The sequence below is a fragment of the Odontesthes bonariensis genome, chromosome 19, assembly GCF_027942865.1.
Source record: "Odontesthes bonariensis isolate fOdoBon6 chromosome 19, fOdoBon6.hap1, whole genome shotgun sequence".
NCBI lineage: Eukaryota > Metazoa > Chordata > Actinopteri > Atheriniformes > Atherinopsidae > Odontesthes > Odontesthes bonariensis.
In genome coordinates, this window is record NC_134524.1 from 27455830 (window position 1) to 27480791 (window position 24962).

The 24962-nt window shown below is 40.8% G+C and overlaps 1 protein-coding gene across 2 annotated transcripts in view; it reads right to left on the reverse strand.

Moving 5' to 3' along the window:
• The window catches only part of dock11 (dedicator of cytokinesis 11), a 67080-nt gene that overhangs the window by 28321 nt on the left and 13797 nt on the right, over positions 1-24962 (reverse strand). For both annotated transcript variants that reach the window (XM_075451589.1, XM_075451588.1), the window contains exons 3-23: positions 23186-23275; positions 21406-21488; positions 20877-20943; positions 19437-19532; positions 18840-18974; positions 17760-17943; positions 17052-17131; positions 16243-16326; positions 15958-16098; positions 13674-13949; positions 7706-7828; positions 7530-7612; positions 6803-6925; positions 6578-6654; positions 5562-5746; positions 5311-5376; positions 1979-2071; positions 953-1076; positions 652-764; positions 327-410; positions 129-218 (exon numbers count right to left, since the gene is read on the reverse strand). In XM_075451589.1, the coding sequence (XP_075307704.1) occupies positions 129-218; positions 327-410; positions 652-764; positions 953-1076; positions 1979-2071; positions 5311-5376; positions 5562-5746; positions 6578-6654; positions 6803-6925; positions 7530-7612; positions 7706-7828; positions 13674-13949; positions 15958-16098; positions 16243-16326; positions 17052-17131; positions 17760-17943; positions 18840-18974; positions 19437-19532; positions 20877-20943; positions 21406-21488; positions 23186-23275 (2397 nt within the window). The remainder of the gene's footprint in view (positions 1-128; positions 219-326; positions 411-651; positions 765-952; positions 1077-1978; positions 2072-5310; positions 5377-5561; positions 5747-6577; positions 6655-6802; positions 6926-7529; positions 7613-7705; positions 7829-13673; positions 13950-15957; positions 16099-16242; positions 16327-17051; positions 17132-17759; positions 17944-18839; positions 18975-19436; positions 19533-20876; positions 20944-21405; positions 21489-23185; positions 23276-24962) is intronic.

Below are 24962 nucleotides of genomic sequence, written 5' to 3' on the forward strand. Positions count from 1 at the left end.
GTCCGTTTATGTCATGATAAATGATAAATAAGTGTGATAAAGTGGAGCTGCTGATTGGGTAACAGAGTCTGTAAGGAATTGATATCTGCAAACTGACCGCTTCTTGCTAATGACTTACAGCACCTCACCTTCAGGTATTTAATGAGTTCAACTGGGTTGCCCTCTGATGTTGTCCTCATCTGCTGGCAGTGCTGGAAGAATGTGTGGAGATGGAAATCCTGTTGAAAGAAACATCTGGAACATCAGTGTCATGGCAACACTCTCTGATCTACTGCAGATGTTGTCATGTATGTGAGAGTGCAAAGGACAGAGTAATGGAAGTGTACCTGAGGATATATGGTTGATGCTACACGACTCCTCACTTTGAACAGCATCTTGCCATTTTCTACCCACTTAATATCTGGTTGGGACTGTATAAATAATACATAAAAAAACCAACACAGTTCGCATTGTATTAGCACTATTTCATATGTGGACATCTGGTTACATTCTGGCAGTTTTAATATTAAAAACTGACAAACACGTGTCTATTTTGTTAATACTGATGTAATTTGACACAAAAAGCTAAGATTTCAAGATTCTTTGGGACATTCTGGACATGACAGGTAAAAATAACTTTTGGAGTTTTGGTCAAAGGCAACATGGGTCTACCTTTTTGCAGTCCTGACAAAGATATCCAGCAGGCAGTGTAGCAGCTACAGGTAACTGGACCTCTGATGACTGCATCCTCCCATCTTTATGCAAAGGCATCCAGGAGTAGCCCACTGAAAGGGATAAAAATAGCAAAAATAAAAGCAACACTGATAAGGAAAATATCACAGCTCTAAAATCAATAAAGCATTGAAAGCTATATTTTGATGAAAATTGATCCTGATTTGCTGTAATAATTAAAAAATAAATAAAAATAGATTTTAAAAAAAACACATGTAGAAGCAATCACGGTCGGACTCACCCAGCGACTCCACTCCATCTCTCTTCTTGCTGCTGGCCTTGGTGCTTGAGTCACAGCTAATATGGTAAAAGGTGAAGAGGATGTGGTGTTTCTCATGCATGTGGACCGGCAGCTCAATTTTAACCTGCACACAGTGGAACAGGTCACTCAAAACCTCATTTAAATTCTATACTGACATCAGGCTAGGAAAAAACTAGAAAAAAGGCTATCATTTTGCTGGACATTTAGACCTGTGGATAGATGTGATTGAACAGCATCACACTTATCCAGCCCTAGAGGGCAGCAACAGCAAAGAAATTTATCACTGAGACTTTGCTGATTTTTACAGGCGAGCACAGAAGACAACCTAACAAGGCCATCTGTATAGTAAGCTTTAAACAATGTCAGAAGTCTTGGTAAAATACTAACAATCAGTCTATCTTACTAGCCCACTCTAAGTGAAGTTTAAGATGCTTTACAAGAGTGATTATTGAAAAAGACAAAGACTGTAGTCTCTTTTTAAAGAAGAAATGTATCATAATGTGAAGCTGAGGCAGGTGGAGGTAAAATCCAGTGATACCGTCTGTGTTCATGCCTGCATGAGGGCGTCTTTGAGGTTGCTTAAGATCCTAATCCGTTTGATAGCAGGGCCATATGGACCCCCTCTGTTCTACCTCTCGAACAGCATCCTTACCGTTCTTCTTTGGCTAAGCTCCTGGCTTCATGTATGTGTGCGCAGTGGAATCTGTGACAGTTTGACCAGTCGAGTGTGAGATCACATCCCTATTGTCAGGCAGATTCATAGGATTATCTCAGTGCTGCTGAGGTATTCTAGAAATGACCACAAAGACTGCCAGTTTAGAAAAGATCCAAAGTGTTTGAGAATAACAATGAGGTACTTAACCACCTTTTTTCCTTATCTGTAACTTCATGCTCTCTCTGTTTATGTGAAAGTGATGTGACAGTTCCAACCGTCACATTCCTGTAAAACTCTTGGACTCTACAGCATAGGTTATGGAATTAAAGGTAAAGAGGATGTCATCTGACCTCATCATAAAACTCTGGACCCTGGTTGTGGTGCAGGACAGCCGCATAGGCGCTGCTGGTGAAGAGTGAGTCTCCCGGCTTGCCGTAGATGCACTGAAAGGTGAGCAAGCACATCATCAGTCATAAAACTCTGGTTGTTTGATGCTGAGAAAAATGAGAAAAGATGAGTGTTTGCATGCCTGTATGCAACTTATGCTTCTTTTAAGCACTAACCAAGTCAGGTAAAGAGCAGAACCTGAAACAACAAGAATTACAGCATCTTACTAAACAGATGCTTCATCATAACAAAGTTATGACAAAGGTACCCAATCCTTACATACCTACCTTAACAAAGCAGCTGAGTCCTAGCTTCTCTGTTGGACTTTTTATGAGTGAGATCTGAGCAGTATTTTAACTCTAAAATAAATACCATTTGTTTTTTTCTCCAAATTGCAGATTTCAGGCATCAACAGATGCAACTGAGATATTTTACAAATGTGCCCTCATAATATCTGAAAATTCACTGATCTATTTTGCATCTGCACAGGGGCAAATATAAGAGAAAGTTCTGTGGGAAAAAATAAATCTTTTCAGCAGGATCATTAGTCACAGACTGTGACTAATGAGAAGTGACAAAGAAGTATTCAGACCTGTTCTGATGGTTCGATACTGTAATGAGGATGCTAACAAATGCAGTCATCCCTAATGAGCAATAACAAGCAGTTCTGGCCAGAGAAAGGACGAGACTGTGGAGCCAACTGAATGAAAATGACACTGATAGGAGGGTGGATCAGAAACTGGATCAGAGTGGAGCCTGGAAGATGAGGTGGGCTCGATGGGAGTTCAGAGTCCAACAAGCTTGAGGTGGAGGATAAAGGAAGGAGGGGAGGTACACAGATTTCATCCAAGTTCTGTTGTTCCTGCTCACAAGGTGCAGCCCTACAAGCAGAGCATTGTTTGCATACCACTACATTACAAAAAAAAGAAAGACAAACATTAGGAGGCCCTCACTGCAGCAGCAGGCTGATGGGAGTCCTGATTACCTGATTCAGGATGAGGGCTGAGATGCGGTTGGCAGGGGCTGCCTCTGATCTTATTGCTCACAGAGGCCTTCCTGTCAGTGCATAAATTGTACTGCAAATAACTCAAAGCCAAGCCTTTCTTATTGATGTCAAGTGATACAACTAGTTATCTCTCTGCTTTTAAAAGCACAATTCCAGCAGAGCTATAAACAAATAAAAGCTCATTTGGGTTGAAGTAAAAAATTTAAAGACAGTTATGACAAATCTAACAGTTTGGAGGCAGCAGGAAAGATTGTATCTTTAATTCCCAGCTCCTGGAATATTCCATCAACCTCTTTTAGATTCCTGTTCCCAAAAGCCTCAAATGAATTTCCTCTCAGTCAGATTTATGTCTTATTTAAAACCCACGACCTTCCTAAGCTTCCGCTACCTCCGATAAAATCTCCTCTGAGGTGTACTGCTGGCTCCTGCACACCGTTTGTAAACAACTTTTTGCCTCGGTGTACTTTAAGCACCATTCCAGACAGCGTCTGAATTATGTCTGTGTGAGCGCCACTGCTGAGACATTGTACGCATGACCGCTTGTTGATCTGTCTGAACTGTCTGATTCAAGAATATCAAGAATGAATGTTTCGGCGGTAAAAGTCAAAGTATTTCTGAGTTGCTCGCTTGCTCTGGAAAAGTGAAAAAAATAAATAAATAAATTTGTGGTGCTTTGACGACTATTTCCAACCACAAATATCTGACATGTGTGGCCAGACAGAAAAAGAGAAAAAGTGTGACCATTCATTATCCTCTGTGGCCAGCTATAATAACCAGTTTCTGTAAGATTCTAAATTCTCTGGGAAGTCAGCTGCACTCTATCCTCCACTTTGTAAGGAGCAATAAAAAGAAAAGTTTGTTCTGTTTAAGGCCTCTGTCATTGATGAAGTTTTTCCGAGGACATTCCACCACTTCTCATTGTAATATTACTGTCTCTGTGATATTTAGAGAAGTATCCAGCCTCTGTTGAGAAGAAAGTGCACGTTTAGTGCATCAGCCTTCTTTTGATGTAAGGTACACCTGAAAAAGTCAACTAACCATGTAACTTCCTTAAGTATTTTCTCTGAATGGTATCGCTGCAGTCAGGCTACCAAGATGCTTTAACACTTGTAATTCTAAAGGTGTTTCATTCTCTTTGTTAGTTTTTCTGATTTTTGTCAGTGTCGAAGATAAAGCATCAACATTTCATATTATTACAAGACGAAGTTGTGATATTTCCAGAAAAATTTCTAATATGTGTGAGAACATAACGTAAGTCCCCTCTGAGGTCCTGCCGCTGCTGTACAACTAGTTATGAATTAATACATACCGTAAATGGTCACATTTTATTTACACAGACTTTCAGCAAATATTCAAAATCTTCTTCACTAGTAAAAATCGATAGCTTTATGTCATCTCTGTTCAGAGATGTTTCTTTGTTTCTATATATTTTAGTTTAAGAACATGAATGTTCTGCTTAATTCTCCTCATATCTGGAAAAAGATTGCAATTTCAAGAGAAATGTTTTATTGTTAATGTTTCAACTTCACAGCCCTAGTGATATCATTCAGATTCTACTGTATAGAGTTTAGAGTTTTGATTTAGACACTATTTCAATTAGAAATAACCTGTTTTTTTTACATTGATTGTGCTTTTCTGCTCTCCTTGTTTGACAATATAAACAGCTCGGTGGAAATGTTTGCCTCAATGGGCTCAATGAGTAAGAATGTTCACGACAAGTTATACTTTACAAGCTGCTGCATTTAACAGAAATGAAACCTACTGTAAACATACTGACCAAGATACTAACAACAGCTTGCTTGGTCTGGTACAGTAAGTGATACTCTGGATTGCTATCTTCTTCTGCACTTGACAAAGGGCTGTGTTCCCCTTACAATACTGAACCATACTGAGCCTTTTCATTTCTGCTTAAGAGCTTGGCTCTGCCAAACAAACAGGGATGAACTGCTTTCTCCTCTCACCCCTGTGATGACGTTGCACAGAAACCTATATGTAATGCTGTGAGGCGGAGACTCCTTTTATGTAGCCTGTGTTTGCCTTTTCTCAGGAACGCTGAACTGAGAAGAGCCTGCTGTGTGCTTTCACTTATCATCAGAAGTGTGCTGTGTAACGCACCAGCATCTCCATTGCCCCTGTGTCTCTATTCTACTCACTGACTATTTTCATGCACTATTATAAGTAAAGGACACAGTAAAGGAGCCGCAGTCCTGCCATGAACTGCATGGATTGAAAAACATACAACAGCTAACATGTTATACATAATCTGTATATACAGTACATTCAACTCACCTTTAAAGGGGCTGCTCCCTCCTCATCTGAATCTCTGAACTGCATGCAGACTGCAATGTTTCTAGCCTAATGTTGAGGAAACATTACATCAGTCATACAAATCATCAGTGAGAACCTCTGAACCTGTCAAGTCTGTCACGTGTGCTTCAGGCAGTAATAAAACATTAACCAATCAGCACTGAAAGACTGTTACAGACTGTTACAGTCTATAGCCATTATTATCAATCACATGGTTCTACCCAGCCTCACACCTTAGTGAAGGTCTTCTGGTTGTCATATTTGAGCTGGAAGGGGTAGATGTAGAGTTGGTTCTTGTAGGTAGTGAAGGGGTAGTTGTACTTGGCTTCCTCTGGGAGGAACTCCTCGATTTCCACCGACACCCGCTCACAGCCGTCCTCGAAGGGTTTGACAGGAATGTAAGAGGACGTCACTGTATCTGAAGCACAAAACACATATCAGGTTAGAGAACCACACCTCAGCTGCTGCTTTCCTGCATCTTGTGCCACCGGAAAGAACCAACTCTCCATCTACCCCTTACAGCTCTCTGTGCAAACTCACATATCACTATTCATTGCATAAACAACTGAAAGTATGAAAATACAAAGAACACAACTTTGTGACTTTTTTGAGTCACAAAAAAAAATTACAGTTAGATCCAATTTGTTGTTATTTGAACTACTTCCTGGCAAGGCTTCCCAATTGCTGTGACTGATGGAGGCTGATTTTAAACTCTGTGACATCATCGTCTTACTGCTCTGTGTGAACTCACTCGATAACCGAAAATGTGACCTCCTTATTATTCTCCCATCTGTTGTAACCCAGAAATGGTCTTACATGATATGATACATGTTCTGTGAGTGCACCACAGGTTTTATCTCTGCATGCGTTGCTATTATTTGATCATAATCTTGATCAGAGAAATTCAGGTTTCCTCTTTATTCTTCAAAAGAGCAGCAGAAATGGAAGAAAAAAGTGAAGCTGTAGATGTACAGTACTGTAAGTTAACAAAGTGTTTTGCAGGAGTCAGAGGTGCATGTTATAGTCAACCATTAGAGAAACATTTAACTTTTGCTTTAATAGCTAGAGTTTGGATAATTGTTCAATTCAATTACTGGATTTTTTTGCCATAAAATTCAAGAACGTATTGAGAAGCTACATGAAGCGGATCACTTGGACAGTTATTTGTATATTTTCATTTTACTGTATGACGACCACTCAACTGACTGATAGACAAATTGGCCTAAAAGGAGTTGAAATGACAACATACTTGAGAAATCAGGCGGGACACATTCAATTGTGACATTAAGCTGTCCAGGGATGGTCTGAAGTTTGCTCTTCTCAGGTCTGAGGAGGAAGAAGAGATTACAAATATGACGAAACAATCGCAAAAAAAGGTGCAGCACTCCTTCCATTTCAACAATGAACTTCCAAGGAATTACTGCTAACCCCCACGTGACTGAGATTAACTACAGCAGATGTTCTTATTACTCACTTCCTGATGTCGGCCAGCAGCTTGATGAGGTCGTCTGTGGAGATTTTGCTGCTGTCCTGACGATAAAGAGGAGAAAACTTCCCATCCATGTCCAGGCTGCCCTGAGCGTCTTTGAACACCTGCCTGGATCAGATCACACAGGACAGCAGAGTTCGTCTCAGACACTACACCGACTCATCAGACCCGACGTGGCATTTTATCAAAAATATAATGCTAAATTGGATCATTTTGAGGCAATAAGCCCACTTGACAAGACTGTCAGATCTTGTAGCCACTTTTTTGGACTGATTAAACATGTTGAATCAGCGACTGGTCTGTCAGTGTTCACTGCTGTTCACTAACGATGATGTGTTTAAGTGTAAGTTCTTTTCCCCAACAGCTGGTGACATGAGGAAACACAATAAGGGTTGCCCCATTGCAGCTGTGTCTTGACATCAGTTTGGTGTATAAGAGCCCTTAGATTCAATATTTGCAACAAGCTTTTACCTAAAAATGATTTACATTGATCTAAACAAAATTATATCAAGTGAATCCCTATTTTCCATCCTTTCCAGAAGTATTTAGAGGATGTTTGAAACTGAACGAGAAACTTCTATGTTCTAAAATCCACTTAATACCCTTAAATTATTGATATCATTGCATGTGTATGCATGAGATCTTCCAACCCTGAGTCCAAACAGATTCATTAACAGCTGATATTTTGAGTCATGAATTATTGCTCTCTTACTTAGCTGCCCAAGCAAATGGCATCCTGTACTGGCCCAAGCGTTGGCATGTCTGTTTGGCAGCTTTTAGCACCTTCTGAGCCGTCTGTGGAGACGTGGGAAAAGACACATAGTAAACACGAAATCAAAACCACTCTCATGTGTGTGAGTTCAAATGTGGTAAATAAAAGGGGCAGACCTTGCTGACATCAGAAGTCTTGATGTACGGCTCAGCGCAATGTGTGATGCCATTCTGCAACACTTTCTCCACATGGGCCACCAGGAAGATATCTGCATGTGGGTTGGTCACTGAAAAGATACCCTGTAAGAAAAAGAGAGAAAACAAATGAGAAAGATTATCAGTTTTGGGATTTAGCCACTTAGTATCTAACTGTAACATGATTAAACACACTGTGAATGTTTCTTTTACAAGCCTCCTTCAGGAGTTTTTCAACTGGGAATATAAAAAATAGGAGCTGCTAACTTGATGTTCACTTGATGAACTTTAAAATAGTTTATTTTAAAAATAAACAACTTTCTCCAAACAAGATGTCATCGGTAATTCAAACCTGAAACACATTTCAGTCTTTAATTCATCCCCCACTTTACTGAGAAGCAAGTGCAGATGAAGTAGCGGAGGCTATACAGGAAAACCACATGGGGCTAAATCTATTTTTGGTCTGGTGTGATGGGGCTGTCTTTAAGCTTCAAGTGTCATTTCAAATAAACAACAAAAAACAAAACAACAACTAAATTTCATTCACACTGTCTATGTTTAATCACACTAATAAATATACTGATAAAACCTCCATAGAGGTTTCTGAGAACAGAAGCTGAACCGTAAACAGAAGCAGCAGGAGGAATGTATTAAAGTTAATCGGAAATAAAACAGCTTAAAAACAGCAGTTTAAATAAAGGAGCAGCTGAGGTCTATAACAACATCTTAAAATATCAGCAGATATCACACACAGCAGATTAATACTGTAATTCTCTCTAGAAGAGACGTAACATGCTCTAACAGCTGGGTTAAATGTCAAGTCATCAGCCTATCCATCCTCCACTATCTGCCTTCATTAACTCATTTTCACAGCACTGACACAACCACACAACTGATTTTAGTTTCCATCATCCACCTCACAATTTGTTGCTTACAATCTATTATCAAACGTTTTCTACAGTGTGGTTGCAACATTCCAACATTATACTTCCTGGAATATTCTGTGTCACCACTCGTTTCTGCAAGCATCATAGGACTGAAAATGCTGAAACTCCAGGACACATGTATTAGATTTATGAATGATGTAATGAGCTGGCGCAGATGCGTCCTTGGAGCTACTGCTGACGCAGTGGAGAGATGGAGGAGGTGGAGGCTGTGCTGTTGGACCACACCCAGCGCACCTAAATTAAACTGTGGTCTGCCAAGCTAAAACAGAACTCTAATCATAGAGATGGAACCTGCTATGTTAGCATTCATTTGATGCATGCGAGTGTGGACATGTGTGTCCTGCTGGTGTGGAGCTTTCACAGATGTTGGTCGGCTAACATTTGGTCCATGAAGTGTACACATGAAAGTTTGGCTGCAGCAGTCAAAAAGAACCTCCTCTTAACTTCTGCTTTTCAACCTGCTGCCTTGAGGTTTCTTGTCATGGAAATATAACAGCTGATAATTTACACCAGACACAGGTCCTGCTGAGTAACTCATCACAAGAAAGGGCCAAACAGCCAGGGTGAGGAGCAGATGGAGTATGTGCTGATCTCACAACACCTGCAGAAGTTTACACAAGGCCTGAGCTAAAAGTAACACTCACACATGGACTTTTTTTCCCTGCTACATATACTCCAGAGTTAAAATACAGTAGACAGAAGTGGGCAGACTTAAAGCTTACAACACCAAAAATGTAGCTCACATAAAAATAAAAAAAAAGGCAAACCAAAGCAACACTACTATCACTTGCAAACATTAGCTGAATGAGCTAAACATCTCATAATGATCCTTGCGTGATATGTACGCATCATCTGGAAATAATAAAATGGTTTTAAAATGGACAAGGGGAGTAGGGGCAGTGAAAAACACATTCTTCATGTATTCGAGTTCAGAACTCCATCACTCATTCATGACACAGTCAGCATGTAAGAGGAAAGCTGAATAACCGGGCCAGCTGCAGTCAACCCAGAACAGATGAGCAGTGTTACACGAACAGGTGACAGTTCAGCAGTTTGTCTCCTCACGGTACTGTGTGAGGACGTTTCAGAAGCTAGACGGGGCCAACCCACAACTAATGGGTGTACCTCAGAAGTGGGAAGTTGAGATTCTTTTCCTCTTGCTTTTTGCTTTGTTAATAACAACTAATGTTCATCTGCAGTTATAGTTCACAGATCTATGGGAGATGGAGGCATTCAGGTCAAGCTTTACCATCAGAGCTGCTTATGATGTCTTACCTTCACCTGCAAATCTAAGCCAATGGTATGGCGACGACCCCACATGCTCCTTGTGCCCAAGCCCAGCCACACTAAAGCACATCTTAGTGGGATGCAAGACCAGCCTTACCCAAGTCAAGTCAAGTCAAGTTTATTTATATAGCGCATTTCAGACACAAGTGCAATTCAATGTGCTTCACATTAAAAAAGGAAAAAGAATAATAAGAATAAACATAACAAAAGAGAATTAAAAAAATTAAAACACCAAGGTAAAAACATTAAATAATTAGAATAAGAAAGATTAAAACATATCAACATGAATCACAGAAGATTAAAAACCTTAAAGGGGAACTCCGGGGCATTTGAAGCGTGTTTCCATTGCTAGAGGTTGTCAAATACTGCTAGTAGGACACAGAGAGGTCCAGATCTGTGCTCCCTGTGTGAAGATCGCTCTGTCCGCACAGCATGTCATGCGAGGCTAATACGTGGTGGCTAAGGGGCAAGCGCTAACCCTTCCACGTAAAACAACAACTTGCACACTGCAGAAACGTCACACTACTTTATAACCCATCCGACAATAAAGTCACAAGCCTTACCATCAAAACCATATGCATGGTTCTCACATTACTGGCATGGGGACGTTACAAAACAACTTTATAAACAGCATGTAACTCACCGGCTGGTTGTAGGCTCGCGCATGTGAAAGCCCAAAAGAGTCGATGGAGAATAATCCCATAAACAAAACAATTATATTCTCTAGAAAAACTACGTTCAAGTATTTAAAACATTACAACAATATTACTGGGCATGTATTGTTGTAATGTTTTAAATACTTGAACGCAGTTTTTCTAGAGAATATAATTGTTTTGTATATGGGATTATCCTCCTTCGACTCTTTTGGGCTTTCACATGCGCGAGCCTACAACCAGCCGGTGAGTTACATGCTGTTTATAAAGTTGTTTTGTAACGTCCCCATGCCAGTAATGTGAGAACCATGCATATGGTTTTGATGGTAAGGCTTGTGACTTTATTGTCGGATGGTTTATAAAGTGGTGTGACGTTTCTGCAGTGTGCAAGTTGTTGTTTTACGTGGAAGGGTTAGCGCTTGCCCCTTAGCCACCACGTATTAGCCTCGCATGACAGGGTGTGCGGACAGAGCGATCTTCACACAGGGAGCGCAGATACGCATCTCTCTGTGTCCTACTGGCAGTATTTGACAACCTCTAGCAATGGAAACACGCTTCAAATGCCCCGGAGTTCCGCTTTAAGATAAGACATTAAAACAGATAATTTGCTATTAAAGAAAAGGGATTAAAATGCTGTTATGTGAAGGCCTCGGAGAACAGCTCTGTCTTTAGTCTTGATTTAAAAATGTTAATGGTGGGTGCATTTTTGACAAATTCTGGGAGCTGGTTCCAGCGCTTAGCAGCATAGTGACTAAGAGCTGCCTCTCCACACTTCGTGTTTACTTTTGGAATTACCAGCAAATTCTTCTCTACTGATCTCAGAGTCCTGGTTGGTGTATATCTCTGAAACATATCGAGTAGATAGCTGGGACCCATGCCATTTAAAGATTTAAAAACAATGAGCAATGCCTTAAAATCAATTCTGTAGCTCACTGGGAGCAAGGTCGCTACACCTGGCGACACAACCAGGTGCTCAGAGGTCTTGCAACAGTGCTGGAATGCCAGCGGATGAGTGCAAATGCGCTCCCCCCTCCTCCATCCCACCGGCAGCCAACACTTTTTGTCCGAGAGGGTCAAGCCAGCTTCACCATCACCAGTAGGGCTGACATTGGGCAGCTGGGAAGAGCACAGGACTGGAAAATGCTGACAGACCTGGACAAAACGCTGTGCTTTCCACCGGAAATCGCATCCACCAACCTGCGTCCAGACCTTGTTCTGTGGTCCTCCTCACTCAAACTGGTGTACATCATCGAGCTCACGGTACCCTGGGAGGATGCCGTAGAGGAAGCCTTTGAGCGGAAGAAGCTGAGATACACCGATCTTGCAGCAGACGACAAACAACAAGGATGGAACGTGAAGGTGCGCCCGGCGGTGGAAGTAGGCTGCAGGGGATTCGTAGCCACCTCAACATCTAGGCTACTCTAGGCGAGGGAGGGCCCACAGGCAGGCAATCCAGGACCAGCCAGTGGCTGTGGACCAGGAGGAAGGACCTGGCCTGGGGCTCCAAGTGAGTGATGATTGATGGGAGTAAACCTGGGATGCTGGGATTCACTGCTTGAACCCTCTGGAGGTGTCGTGGGCCTATCAGCGAAACACCCAAGAAGGAGGGCGCCTACTTGAGAACCCAAAGGATGCCATCACTCACTTGATGGCCACAGTGTCTCGTCGGTGCCTTAGGTATCTATCAGGATAACAACATCTTGTCCTATTCAACAGATCACTTAATTTAAAAAAAGAATCACTCTGCCAGAACTTTGTGTAATGTTTTGTATCCCACGTAGGAAATCTGACATCTTTTCGGACTTTGTTTTTTTTGTATTCTGGTCTGGAGTTGTAAATTCCAATTTCCCATTTGTTACTAACTGCAGAATCAGTATGCAGCACCAGAAGCCAATATTAAAAAAACAAAATGGAAAGAACTGAAGAGCAGAACACCTTTTAACCTTGGTTCCCTAAAGCACTATATAAAAAGTACTGTTACAATTTGGGAGTGAATGTGGACTATGACTCTAAATTTAACAAGCAAATCAGCGCCACTGTACAGAAAACCTTGTTTGTCCCAAAAACTAGGTTGACGCTCAGAGGGGCATTTACAATCACGGCTCCCACACTTTGGAACAAATTGCCTTAGATGTTAGGCAGGCTCCCTCTCTTCCCGTTTTCCAATCTCTTTTCAAATCACATGTGTTTTTCTTAACTTTTACCAAAGTGCGAGTTGTTGAACTCTAATTTCTAGTTGTAGTTTTGCTTATTCTGTCTGTGGTTTCAATTTTTGCATTTGTACGTCTTTTGTGTCTGTGTTTTATGTATGCATGTAAATGCATATTTGACTGAATAACACTTTGGGTAAACTTTTTAAGTGTTTCATAAATAAAGTTTGGTTGGATTGGAACTTTGTGGAACGAGATACAGTGTGACAGTGTATGAGTGTGATGGAGGAAATATGACATCATTTTATCTCTTATGAATCTGCAGTGTAGTGTTTTAACAACATAGACCAGTTCAACGCTTTGACTCATGCCAAGACTGTGCCTGAAACAGGGATCAGTAGCAGCTGTTAACAGTGCAACTGCAAATTTGAGATACTGCCAGTCAGGTTTTTTTTTATTTTATTTACTTTTTAATCAGTTATGAGCTCTCAGGCCGGGTATGGTCTGCTTTTTCATACGATATAATGTACTTCAGGAGTTCATTCATTAATTTTCCATACCCACTTTATCCTATACAGCTTCTCAGGGGGTCCTAAAACATGCTTTTATTGGAAGAAAGTGGAGTTGAGTAGCTTACTCCATCCCCTAAAACTAGTTGTTATGAAAAGAGCTGGTTGTAAGAGGGCAGTTGTCATGTTTCTCTGTGGTATTTTGAAAAAACTTGCAGATGTCGCCTATAAATTCTAAAGTTGCTCTAGCTAAGTAAAACAAAAACATTTACAACCAATCACAAGAAACACTGATTCACACATTCAAGTGTCACACCTATTTCTGACTGGCTGTACACTATGTGTGACTCAGCTTCAGTCATTTCCTCAATCAGGAAGTTGTCCTAATACAGTCAAATTAATACCTGTGTGGGGAAGCGCAGCAGAGCCTCCGACACCCTCTGCAGAACAGGCAGGCCATTCCCTTTCCCTGAGTCTCCGTTCACCATCACCCCTCCTCTCGCTGCCTCCCTGACTCCTCCTCCTCCACCATCTGAGTCAGTTGAAGGAGAGATTTGGCCAGAGGTGTCTGTCAACATCTCCCGGACACAAGGTGGGTTCAGGTCCACGTGGAAGTCGGCCGAGATCTTACAGCTCTTGGAGATGTCGAACAGAGCAAGGCTGATGAAGAATGGCTCCACCTAAGATTCAGCAGGGACATCGTTAAAGGGTGTCAACACTCCACAGTGTCAGTTATAATGTCCCTCAATCTACTTCTTGTCATGTTTGATATATAAGCTGAGCACTTCCCCCTGAAGCTTTGTTCAAGTAGAGGAAGCTCTCAGATCTTCAGCTCGTGCTGGAGATTTCTGGAGATTTCTGGAGTGCCATCTAAAGTGCTGTAGTTTGCTGGGGTAGCAGCATCAGTGTAAGAGATATCAGTAGATTTAATAAACTCCTCCATAAGGCCGTAAAAATAACTGAACAGAACCTGAACACATTTGAGTCAGTGAGGGGCAGGAAGTAATTGAACAAATTACTCTCCATATTGGACAATCCATTCCATCAGTTCTGCTGTAAGATAGAACACTTCAGAAAATCTTTCCTACCATTCACATTAACACTGAACAGCAGCTCACCGCTATGTAACAGATGAACACGCAATGTAAATATCTAAATTCTTATTGCCTCCTTTGCACTTCTGTCTGTATTGTCTGTTTTTACTTTCCCACAGATGTTTAACTGATTACTGCTTCTTCAATGCACAGCCATCTTTATGCTCCTCTTACCTTACAAACAGCTGTAGGTACGGCTCTATTATATTTTTCTATTGTACTTCATATTAGCTGCATTATCGGAAGCAATTTTTGCATTCTAAGACCACAACATTTTAGTAGATCTGAAACAATTAGTCAGTTAAACTCAACATAATTCTTAGAAGGTAACCCTTTTGATTGATAATCATCTTCATTTAGTTAACTGAATCTCTGAGTTTTTGGACTGTTGGTGACTAAAAAGAAGTAACTCAAGTACAGCATGTTGCATGGTTGACAGAGATCATCTTTTAGACACTAATAGCACCTGCATGTGTGTTTTGATGTACTGTTTTTTTTTATTTTAGTCTGAGCTTTACCATGTAAATTTTGTGGCAGAAATATGTCCAAAACTTGACTGAGCCTGCGCTAAGCTTCAACCTCCCTGACCAGAACCATTATAATGGATTTTAATTGGGGCATTGTTCTGTTTTATCTGAAACAGTCACAGTACTGTATTGTATAAATACATTTAGACAACTAATTGAAAAACAAATATTGGCACAAACATTTACACTCTTTCAGTATGTCAGCCTCAAAAACAACTAAGTTGATGCCAAGTTTGAAAGCAAATGTTTCCTCCAACATGCTTCCTCACCCACATGTTCCTGACAGGCTGCTCATTTATACCAGCATGGGTCAGTGAACATTTCTGAATGGAAAGAAAAAAAGGAGGGAAAGAGGGGGAGTGTGTGCAGCCTCCAAACCACAAATATGTGTGATTATTTCTCCTGCCAGCCTCTCTTATACAGGCTGAGGAGGAGGATTAACTTAATGTTTTACTGGTTCATGTTATCAAAACCTCTTCATTCATCACATAGTAGGCATTTTCACATTGTGAATTTTTCACATCAGCTTATGTCTTTATTCACTAGGAGCTGTTTAAAACATCACTGTGTGGAATTGTTATTTGTACCTACACAGAAGGTGGGGAAGGTCTTAAAACGATATCCAGTTGCATTATTCTTTTTCGACCTGGTTATTTCTGTTGCTTCCACTCAGACCAACATGAATTATGAACGCTTATTATTTGGGGCAGCACTGCAGAGGGTGAAGATGGAGGGAAATGTGTGGTGGGAGATGGTAAGCAGTGTTCTGTTGTTAAAAGTCAGTGCATGCATAGAAAAATCCCAAGGATGCTTCCTTCCTGTTGCTTGTTTCCAACTGCTTTGAATATTTTTGTGATAACTTCTAAAAAATTAACTTTTGGGGGGGGTATAAACCTAGATTTACTTCTATAAAAATATGCATAGAGCCTGTATTATCTGTGTATTTTAACATGTTGCTAGCCAGCATGTCACCTCACATTCTCTGGCAGAAAGTTGAGGTACAGCTGAGGCACAGAAATTAATAAAATAATTCAAATGACTGGTGTAGAATTAGGGCAATGGCGTACATTGGTGAGGATGCCGTCGGCCTTCTCGTTAACGCAGCCCTGCAGATTGAATGTGAGGTCATGGCAGCTGACCATGATGCGTCGGCCAAAGCGCTCCTCGAATGGCTTCACATCTGGCTCTATGCCAGAGAAGTCCAGCCTCTGGATATCAGACAGGAGGGAGGAGAGGAGATGAGGAAACCGTGTAAATGGTGGGAGGGAGGAGGTTAGATCAAAGAGACAGGATCAATAGTCAAATAAATAATATATAGGAAAATGGAGTGCTTTAAGAAGAATTTTCTTTACCTGTGTTTCAGGATCCAGGGAGAATAGCTTTTGTCTGCCCTCATTTCTGTTGATTTTATTGAGCTGGTCTGTCTCCCTCGCATACTGCAGACAAAGTGCACAGAAATGTAGTTAGTGTTCCTTCCTTTTTTAAGAAATTAATTTATATGGTCACCTTCAACTTAAGCACTTCACCTTCTACCCTGTTTCTATGCTTTATTTTTTACTCTTTTTTTTACGCTTTTGTCATCTTGGCAATATGACTGAAATTCTAGCGTGATAGGAAAATAGTAAAAAATAGTAGAAAAACAGTATATCAAAAAAAAAGGCAGCTCACACTTCCAGCAACACAAACAGAAGCACACAAGAGGACTGAGTGAGTCAGATACAGTCAACAGACAAAGGGAGGAAAAAGGGCATCTAATGTAGACAAACAAATCAAACCCTCAGGTCATGGTAAGAGCCTTAATCCATTTCTGCTCTCACTGTACACACCCTGCAGACAAACTCAAGTGATCTTTCGAATCGAGAGAGAAAAGCTGTGTTGGGGAGGCCCGGAGCAAACGAATGGAAACAGCAGCACAGAGTACAGAGGGCTTTGTTGTCAGTGTGTAGCTCTGGGTTACAGACTTATTAAAGCAGCAGAGTGCATGTGGAAGGAATACTGTTGCAGCCAGGCTTTTTTCCCCATTTTTCCATTTCATTAATATCATCGGCAATAACTGTGTAGTGACGGGTATAAAGAATGAAACGGCACAAATAAACAACAATTATGTTAAACAAACCATGCCTATGCATGAAATTAACAGATGCACACATTTGCATCATACCTTCATGAGTTCAGTGTGCAAGCTGCGCCCTTGACTCTCCTGCAGGCTCTCACCTTTACCTTGACTGGCAGTATCATCATCTGACGGGACGAAACAGAGATCAAGCATCAGCAGAAGTAATCAGCATGCTCAAGAACGTTTGATATTAAAAAAAAAAAAAAAAGACACAAGTCAGGCTCAATAAAGCTCCTCTGATTCAGCATATCCTAAAGGCCTCCCTCAGTGGCTGTCTGAATCTTTGTCTTCTCTGATAGATACACAAACAATGCAAAATTAAAGAAAAAAATAAGACGCTGTGACATTCTGCTGACTCCCAGGGGATAACCAGTGGACAAAGTGAACTCATCTGACATCTTTCTGGACAGTCTCCCGATCTCTCTTCAGTAAGTGGGAAGCATCTGACCAAGGCAGGCCTCTTGGGTTTCACTGAAAAATCCTACAGAGTGCTGGCAGGACATTCACAAAGTGAATACATTTTTTTTGGACTACCAGGGAGAAGGATTACTGTAAACGACTACCAGGGAGAAGGATTACAGTAACCCTGAGTACCTTTTTTTTTGGATTAAAGGTTTTGTTTCATCATCATTTCATCTAATAGACCATGACAGAATAGTAATGTAACCACTAAGACTTTAAATACCAAGTTAACTGAAATATGAACCGGGCTTGTACGTCTCCATAGTTTTCAGATGTGGGTATAGAGCTAACCTGTAGCAGAGTCTAGAGACTCTGCTCCGTTCTTCTTGTCCTGGCCAGCCTCTGTGCTGCTCTGCAGAGCCTGTTTGAGTGTGGCCACCCAGTCCTCCATCTCTGCTTCACTGTCTGCAGCCAGGAAGTGGCTGTAGCGGTCTTGCATTTTCAGCTCAAAGCCATTGCGCCGCATCTTAGGACTCTGAGAAAGTGATAAGATTTTTCTTTATCGTTTGCTAGCAAGGCTTCTGATGGCATAAAACACAAGACTGTCGGGAAGCGGTCAAACACAGAGCAATACAACTCTATATAAAGAGAAAAGGATAAATTATTAGAGCTCACACTGCGCATAGCAGTGAGTTTTAAAAGCTCTGGAAATGTATCAGAGTCAGGTGATTTAATCCTGAGGAAGAGTTTGTATCTCAGTGTTGAAGCTAAAACATTAAAGACATGATCTATCTTTGTTAAACCTCATGTGTGGGATCTCAAGAAATGTTTGTTTTCATACCTGGGAGGTTTCAGTTCAGAATAATGACTTAACAGATTTTCAATGTATACTGGAGACAGTTTGAGGAGGGATTCAAATGTGAATTTAAAAACAGAATTCAGCCAAGACTAACAGGTGGAAAACCTGGTTTATGTGTAAAACACTGGCTTCTACATCAAACCCATTAAACAGAATGAGCCTCCTCTCTCTGCTGATTCATCTACTGAGTGCGCTCATTGAACTGAAAGCTCCCTGGCAGCCTTGCCAGTCAGCGCAGACACAAATGAGGTACCATCCTGTGCCATGAGCCAACAGCAGCAGGCCCCTCACAATCCGCTCGAGCAAGCCTTTTTTTACCGAGTCAGTGGAATGCAGTAAATCTGCCCAATAAAGTCTGCAAAAAGCCCCCAGAGGGAGGCGAGACTGTGAAACATACTCACATTCACGAGGGTGGGAGCTCATGCCAAGAACGAAAAGCACACATTGAGCACTTGAAGGAAGTACTCACAGTGAGTTCAGTTAAATAAAACATGGTGCAGTGAGTAAAACTAATAAAAAGCTGCTGCCGTATTCTTATCTGTGCATTTGGCAGTTTTCTGCCACAGGTATACCTGAACAACATCTATACAGGAGTCCAGATAGATGGATCCTTTGGTTTCCTTGCAGTTCTTCTCATCCTTGTATGAGTTGAGGATGTAAGAGCCATCAGGGAGCTGAGACAGGTAAAAGTACCTTCTTTTGAACACCTGCAATTCACAGCAAAAGACAGTAAGTCAGGGAGGTTACAGTACAGAGCAGTATAAGAAGGTGGCTTCTAAATACATGTGGAACTGCTTCCATTTGTGTTCCTCTCATTTACATTGTCATTTTGACATGAGACAGTCCTAAATATTCTACACAGTAAAATTAGACTTTGCACATATGACAGTATTTCATTCATTCGTCTTTATATTTAATTTATTTCATTACTTTTATATTTTCACATTTTTTACGGTATTTACTGTCGTTCATGATGTGCTTTTGGTGTTGTTTGAATTTACACTATTGACAGAAGTTGTAAATAAGCTTTAGCTCTGGAAAACTTAAGCTAAAGCTAAATACAGATGTACAAGAGCCCTTTATTGTCTGCCTACCTGTGTTCTGATGCCCACATGTTATGGTTACTTTGGCTGCTGCTACGTTATAATGACAGACTGGTGGGGACTCACCCTCATGGAGACAGACAGACTGCTGTTGATGTTGGCTTTCTGAAGCCAGCCCTGCTTCATGATGCCTCCCCTCTGGGAGCACAGTGATGATGTGTCCTGACAAACAAAAACATTGGGAAATCAAACATAATTAATATACACAGGGCTGTTCACAGTCTCAAAAACCTTATGTTTTTGGCATCATCTACTGTTTACAATCATTCTTTTCTCCTAAGTAACTGGTTTCTAAGACATGTTTTGTATCTGTACATAAACATATTGTAGTTCTGTGAGTGAAAAGTGCCATCAGTTCTGATCACACTCCAGCCACTGCTTGATTAGTTTCCTATAAGGAAGTCATCATCCAGTCTCAGTTCTGTCAGGGTTTCCTCTCTATCTCATACTGTATCCATCTTGGGCCTTCCTTTCAAGGGACTGATCTCTTAGTGAGTACGCTCATTCTCAAACACACAAACACACGTGCTAGCTGTGAGTCAAGCAATCAGTCTCTCATAGGAATTTAAAGTGCAAAGACGCATCATTAGCTGGCACACATACCATGACACTGAGTGGGTAAGGTAGAGGGTGTGCAAGCTTGAGTGTTTTTGCTCTCACAAAGGGAGATGAGCATATTCTTCTTGACATGGTTTGTCCTCTGAATATCCCCTAGTCCTGTATAATGATTGGCTGGCTGCTGTCCTCCTGTAGGACGCTCAAGCCCATATGTTATTCTCACCTCCCAGACCAGAGTGGCTTCCAGCCACCACAACTATTTCTGCCTGTATTCCCATCTAACTGCAATATTATGGATTAACTGTTATTTTCCTGAAATGGTCACATACAGGACATATAAAAGCAGACCTTTTTACTGGTAACTGATTATGCAGAGGTGATGGTAGAGAGCATGGGCTTTTTTGAGAAGTAATAGAGCCATCATTTTCTTCCCAACCTCCCCATCCTGGTAGCTCTGCAGCATCTATTTTCCTTCAATTAAACATCTTCTATGTCCAAGTTTATCCACATCCAGCCGGAGCGGAGAGGGAGGAGGGTCTATGAGAGCTATTTATAGGACAAATAAGGGTTCTGGTTTCACTGGCTATAGTTAATTCTCAGAGGACTGACAGACCATAAGTCATCCAGGCTCTTCCCAGCCCAGTTCCCATTTCACTGTGTGCTGGAAAACACTGAGTGAGCAAAGAGCATATCTTTGCTTAAATTACCAGGAAAGTGGAGCATGTTCAACAAGCCAAATCAGAGTATTTCTGTATATATCTTTGATTCGAAGCTGTTTAAAGGAACCTAATTCCTGAGTAAGAGATTTATGGGACATCACTAAAAGCCTCGCTGATACTTATGGAGCTATCTGTCCATAAACGGATGGGTTCGACATTAGCAGACAACTCGCCCTGCCTGCAGCAATCGATGTCTGTGATCTTACAACACTCAGGCCCTTCCACTCACCTCGTCCTTTGCGTCTTCATCGATCTCAAACACGTGAGCTGGCAGCTTGTCTGTCTTCAGGCCTTTGCTTTAAAGAGCCAGAGAAAGATTGTCAATGAAAAATTTTTTATGTTTTTTTTGCATCAGAGATATTTTTTCTGAAATTTTGAAGGTATTTGGGAATAACTGTTATGAATAATGTTTCTCCAAATTATGTCAGCAGTGAAAATGATTTCCTCTGCTGCAACTCCTGTTGTGTGGAGGAAAATGCAGCCAAAGTCCGCGTCATTTCAATTTCTGTACAACATTTCCTCTCTAAAGCTTTAGAGCTGTAACAACATAATGTGACTAGTTGTAGGTCACCATCCAGCAGATTCATGTCAGCAGAGTAAATCCCATGTATATCTTAAATAAATATTGGGTAGTAAAGACCTGCTTAAAAAATGTGATGTTACTTTGCACAAACTCTGACTCCCTAATCTAAATTTTTACATTTACCCAAAGCACATTTTTAATTCCTTTCAATCAGTTTTAGTTTTATCTTTCTTACTTTGGTAACATGCGGAAGTCACCCGAGTAAGCCTCATATTTGTAGTTGATAACATGCCAGTCGGTGTTGTACATCTTGATGCACTGTCAAACAAGTCAACACAGAGAGAAAGATTAGCAGCAGCTACACTCAAATATAACAATCATGCCAGGAAATATAGTCATGTGAGGAAAGTACATCCTCTTTCCATTCTAAGGTTTTAAATATCAGGACGTATTTTAAAAAAAAAATAAAAAATGTGGTAGCTAGATAAATACAACCATAGATTAACAACACATGACATATTGCACTGTGTTATTAATTAACAAAAACTAAGCAAAAATGCAGAAGCAGTGTGTAAACCACTATGTATACCCCATAATTCAACAGCTCTTGGAACCACATTTAGCATCAATAACTCTAAATTATCATTTTCTGTTTGATGTTGTCAGTCTCTCACATCGTCGTGGAGGAATTTTGGTCCACTCTTCTTCACAATGTTCTGTTCATTTCAATTCATTGAGGTTTGCAGGATGGGTTTCTGTACAGCTCTCTTAAGGTCCCACCACAGCATTTCAATCCGGTTCAGGTCTGGACTTCGCAACACCTTAATTCTTTTCTTTTCAGTCATTCTGTTGTAGATTTGCTGCTGTGCTTGGAATTGCTGTCATGTTGTCTGACGCAGCTTGAGGAAAATTTGAGCTGTCATTGTATAATGATGGACTCCAAATAGTTTGGAAATGGTCTTACAGCCCTTCCCAGATTTATAGGCAGCAACAATTGCTTCTCTAAGATCACTGCTGATGTCTTTCCTTCTCGGCATTGTGTTAACACACACCTGAATGCTCCAGAGCAGCAAACTGACAAAACCTATGTCTTCATAGAGGTGCTCACACTTCAATTATTTCAAATGCATTTGATAAGTAGTTGCTGGCTGCTACTTACCCTCCTAATTCCTATGGAAGCAGGTAGTGTGGACTTTTCAAACGCTGGTATTTACCTCATTTTAAGACCTGGTGAAGACCAGATGATTTTTTTTTCAAAAATGTCCTTGCACATAAAACTTTAGAATTAACAGAGGATTCTTTTTTTTTTACATCAATATAGGTCTATCCGCACATACACATACACACACACACACACACTTCATATCTATTTATTAGCACTTAGTTCCCTTTTGTGAAGAAATGTCTTGCTTGTTGTGACTCGTTTTCAAACCCAAAACAAGTTTGCAAATAAGCAGAAGATGGCTTTACTTCGTCTTTGACTTCAGTTTGGTATCATTCAAGATGGTTTCCAGAGTAGACATTAATTCTTTATTCAATGTGGAACAGAAATATGCAGAAATTCTAAGTCAAGCCAACTAAATGGACCTTTGTTTGAAAAACATTGAGCAAGCCTGGGTCAGTTTTAACAATCCCTATGACAGTTGTGCCATGCTTCATCACAGACATGAAATCTGGCTGATGAACACAGATTTGAAGCCTGGCAGAGCAGCAGAGAGTGTGTTCACATCGAGCCAGAAGAGGAGTCTGTTTTTCATTGCTAATGTAGTATGTCATCACAGCACCATGTGTTTACTACTGAACTCTGCATACTGTTTTTTTCCTGAGGTTAAAATAAACACAATTAAGAAACCTCAGTTCATGTTTGTTGAGAGAATAATGAAGACTGCATCATTTTCTGTTTTTTATTGAGTTGATTATCATTAAGAAAACGGCTTCATTGTCCTTATTAGCATTGTTGTAAATGTGTAAATGTACTGCTCAGTCATACACGTGAGTCTGCAGGATTACAGTACCTCTTTGGCAAACAGACTCCTGGCCTCCCACTCGGCATTCTGAGGTACTGCGGGAACAACAGTCCTCCTCTGCCTGGAAATCTGGGACTCCTGCATTCATGTAAACACAGTAAGATACACAGCAATATGTATACATCAAATATCTAATAATGATAGCTCTTCGTTCTCTCAGAACAAGGATAAAAAGTAGACATGAAGCAAGAAGTGCCACTAAACAGAACCACATGTGTGAGAAGAAGCAGTAGTAAATACACAGCAGAGGTGGCTGGCTGGATTGTGCTCATCTAATCAGACCCCTGAACTCACGCATAAATAACTGAGCTTGCTGTGATGGGAAAGTGAACAGATTATTGATGGAAAGCTTTCTTTAGACGGTGATACCTTATAGTAATTTGTTCCTGTTGGAGTCATAAAATTTGGTTGCTTGCTGAAGAGATGTCAGCACAGGTATTTTGAGCGGAAAGCTTTTGTATTACACATATGTGGATCTAATTTTGTTCTAGTCCAGAAAACTATGATGTACTTTCACAAAAAGATTTGTTCTTTGTGTTTGTTTGAGGCAAAATATGGGATTACTAGTGGCAAAAGAGAGGAGGATGTCATACCCCAAATCCTTCATCTTACTTACTCATTTTACAGTGATTATATTCAGTAGAAAAACAAACAGGATCCAAAGTTTTTCTTTTCTCACTATTCGATAATAACTCCAAATGAGGGGTGGTATCTACTCGTTGTATGACTCTCTGGATAGAATTAAACGAGTAACCTCTTTCTTTAAAGCGGTACAATGTAACTTCTCAAATAGCCCACTATGGAGCTCCCCCTACAGGCTTGGAGGTAATGTACGGTTACACTGTCGTAAATACAACACCCTTTCACTTTCACTTTTCACGTTTGTTGACGAACCGGCGAGGAGTCAGAAGGTGCAAGCTATGTCGACCGAGAAGGTAAGAGTAATCAAATGTACCTGGGAGCGTGAGAGGGGTCTATTTGTTTTTGCTGTAGGTGTGCCAGAAAGCAAGTCGAAGTACTTCCGCTCAGCTCCCGGGCCGCTACCGGGCTGCTCCAGCAAAGTTACATAGCGCAGTTTTTCCAACTCAGACCCCCGAAGGGCATAGGAGACAGGCCAATCGTAATATTAAAACTCATTCTAGCCGCACAAATTTTTTCAAGCTGTTATTTTAAGGTAGAAATGTTACATAGTATTGCTTTAAATGATGGTTTTCTAAGTTTGAACAGTTAAGTCTGAGTCGCAAAAACTGACCAACCGGAATGCTATCCTTTAAAATTGATGATTAAAGGGATAATCCGGAGTAAAATGCACTTTAGGTCAATTTACGGGATGTTGGGAGTACATACGTTGAGTTGACATCAAAATCATTTAATTCGGATGTGTTTTGAGAATTTTGATTTGACCGTTTTCAGCCAAAAGTCGTTAGCCTGGAGGAGAGTGGGGCATATGGTATCGCCGCTACAAAACGCTATTTTTACACCTCTTCTACAGCTCCAAACAACATAACACTTACGTGGTAGTGAGTAGAGGGTCCCTAAATCCAAACAGAAGTGTCCCGAGGTCTTCATGTGGTCGGATAGGGAGTCCAGAATGAATTTAAAACCAGCCAGTATCTTTCCGGAAATGCTCCTGCTGCAGCTGGCATCTTCAGCGTAAAGTCCGTATAGTAGAGCCGAGTGTGGAGTAACATGCTCTGGAAATTCACAATTTCGTTGCCGTTTTTTTTTTACAAACATAGTCCAGTATTTCTTTCGAAAGTGAAAT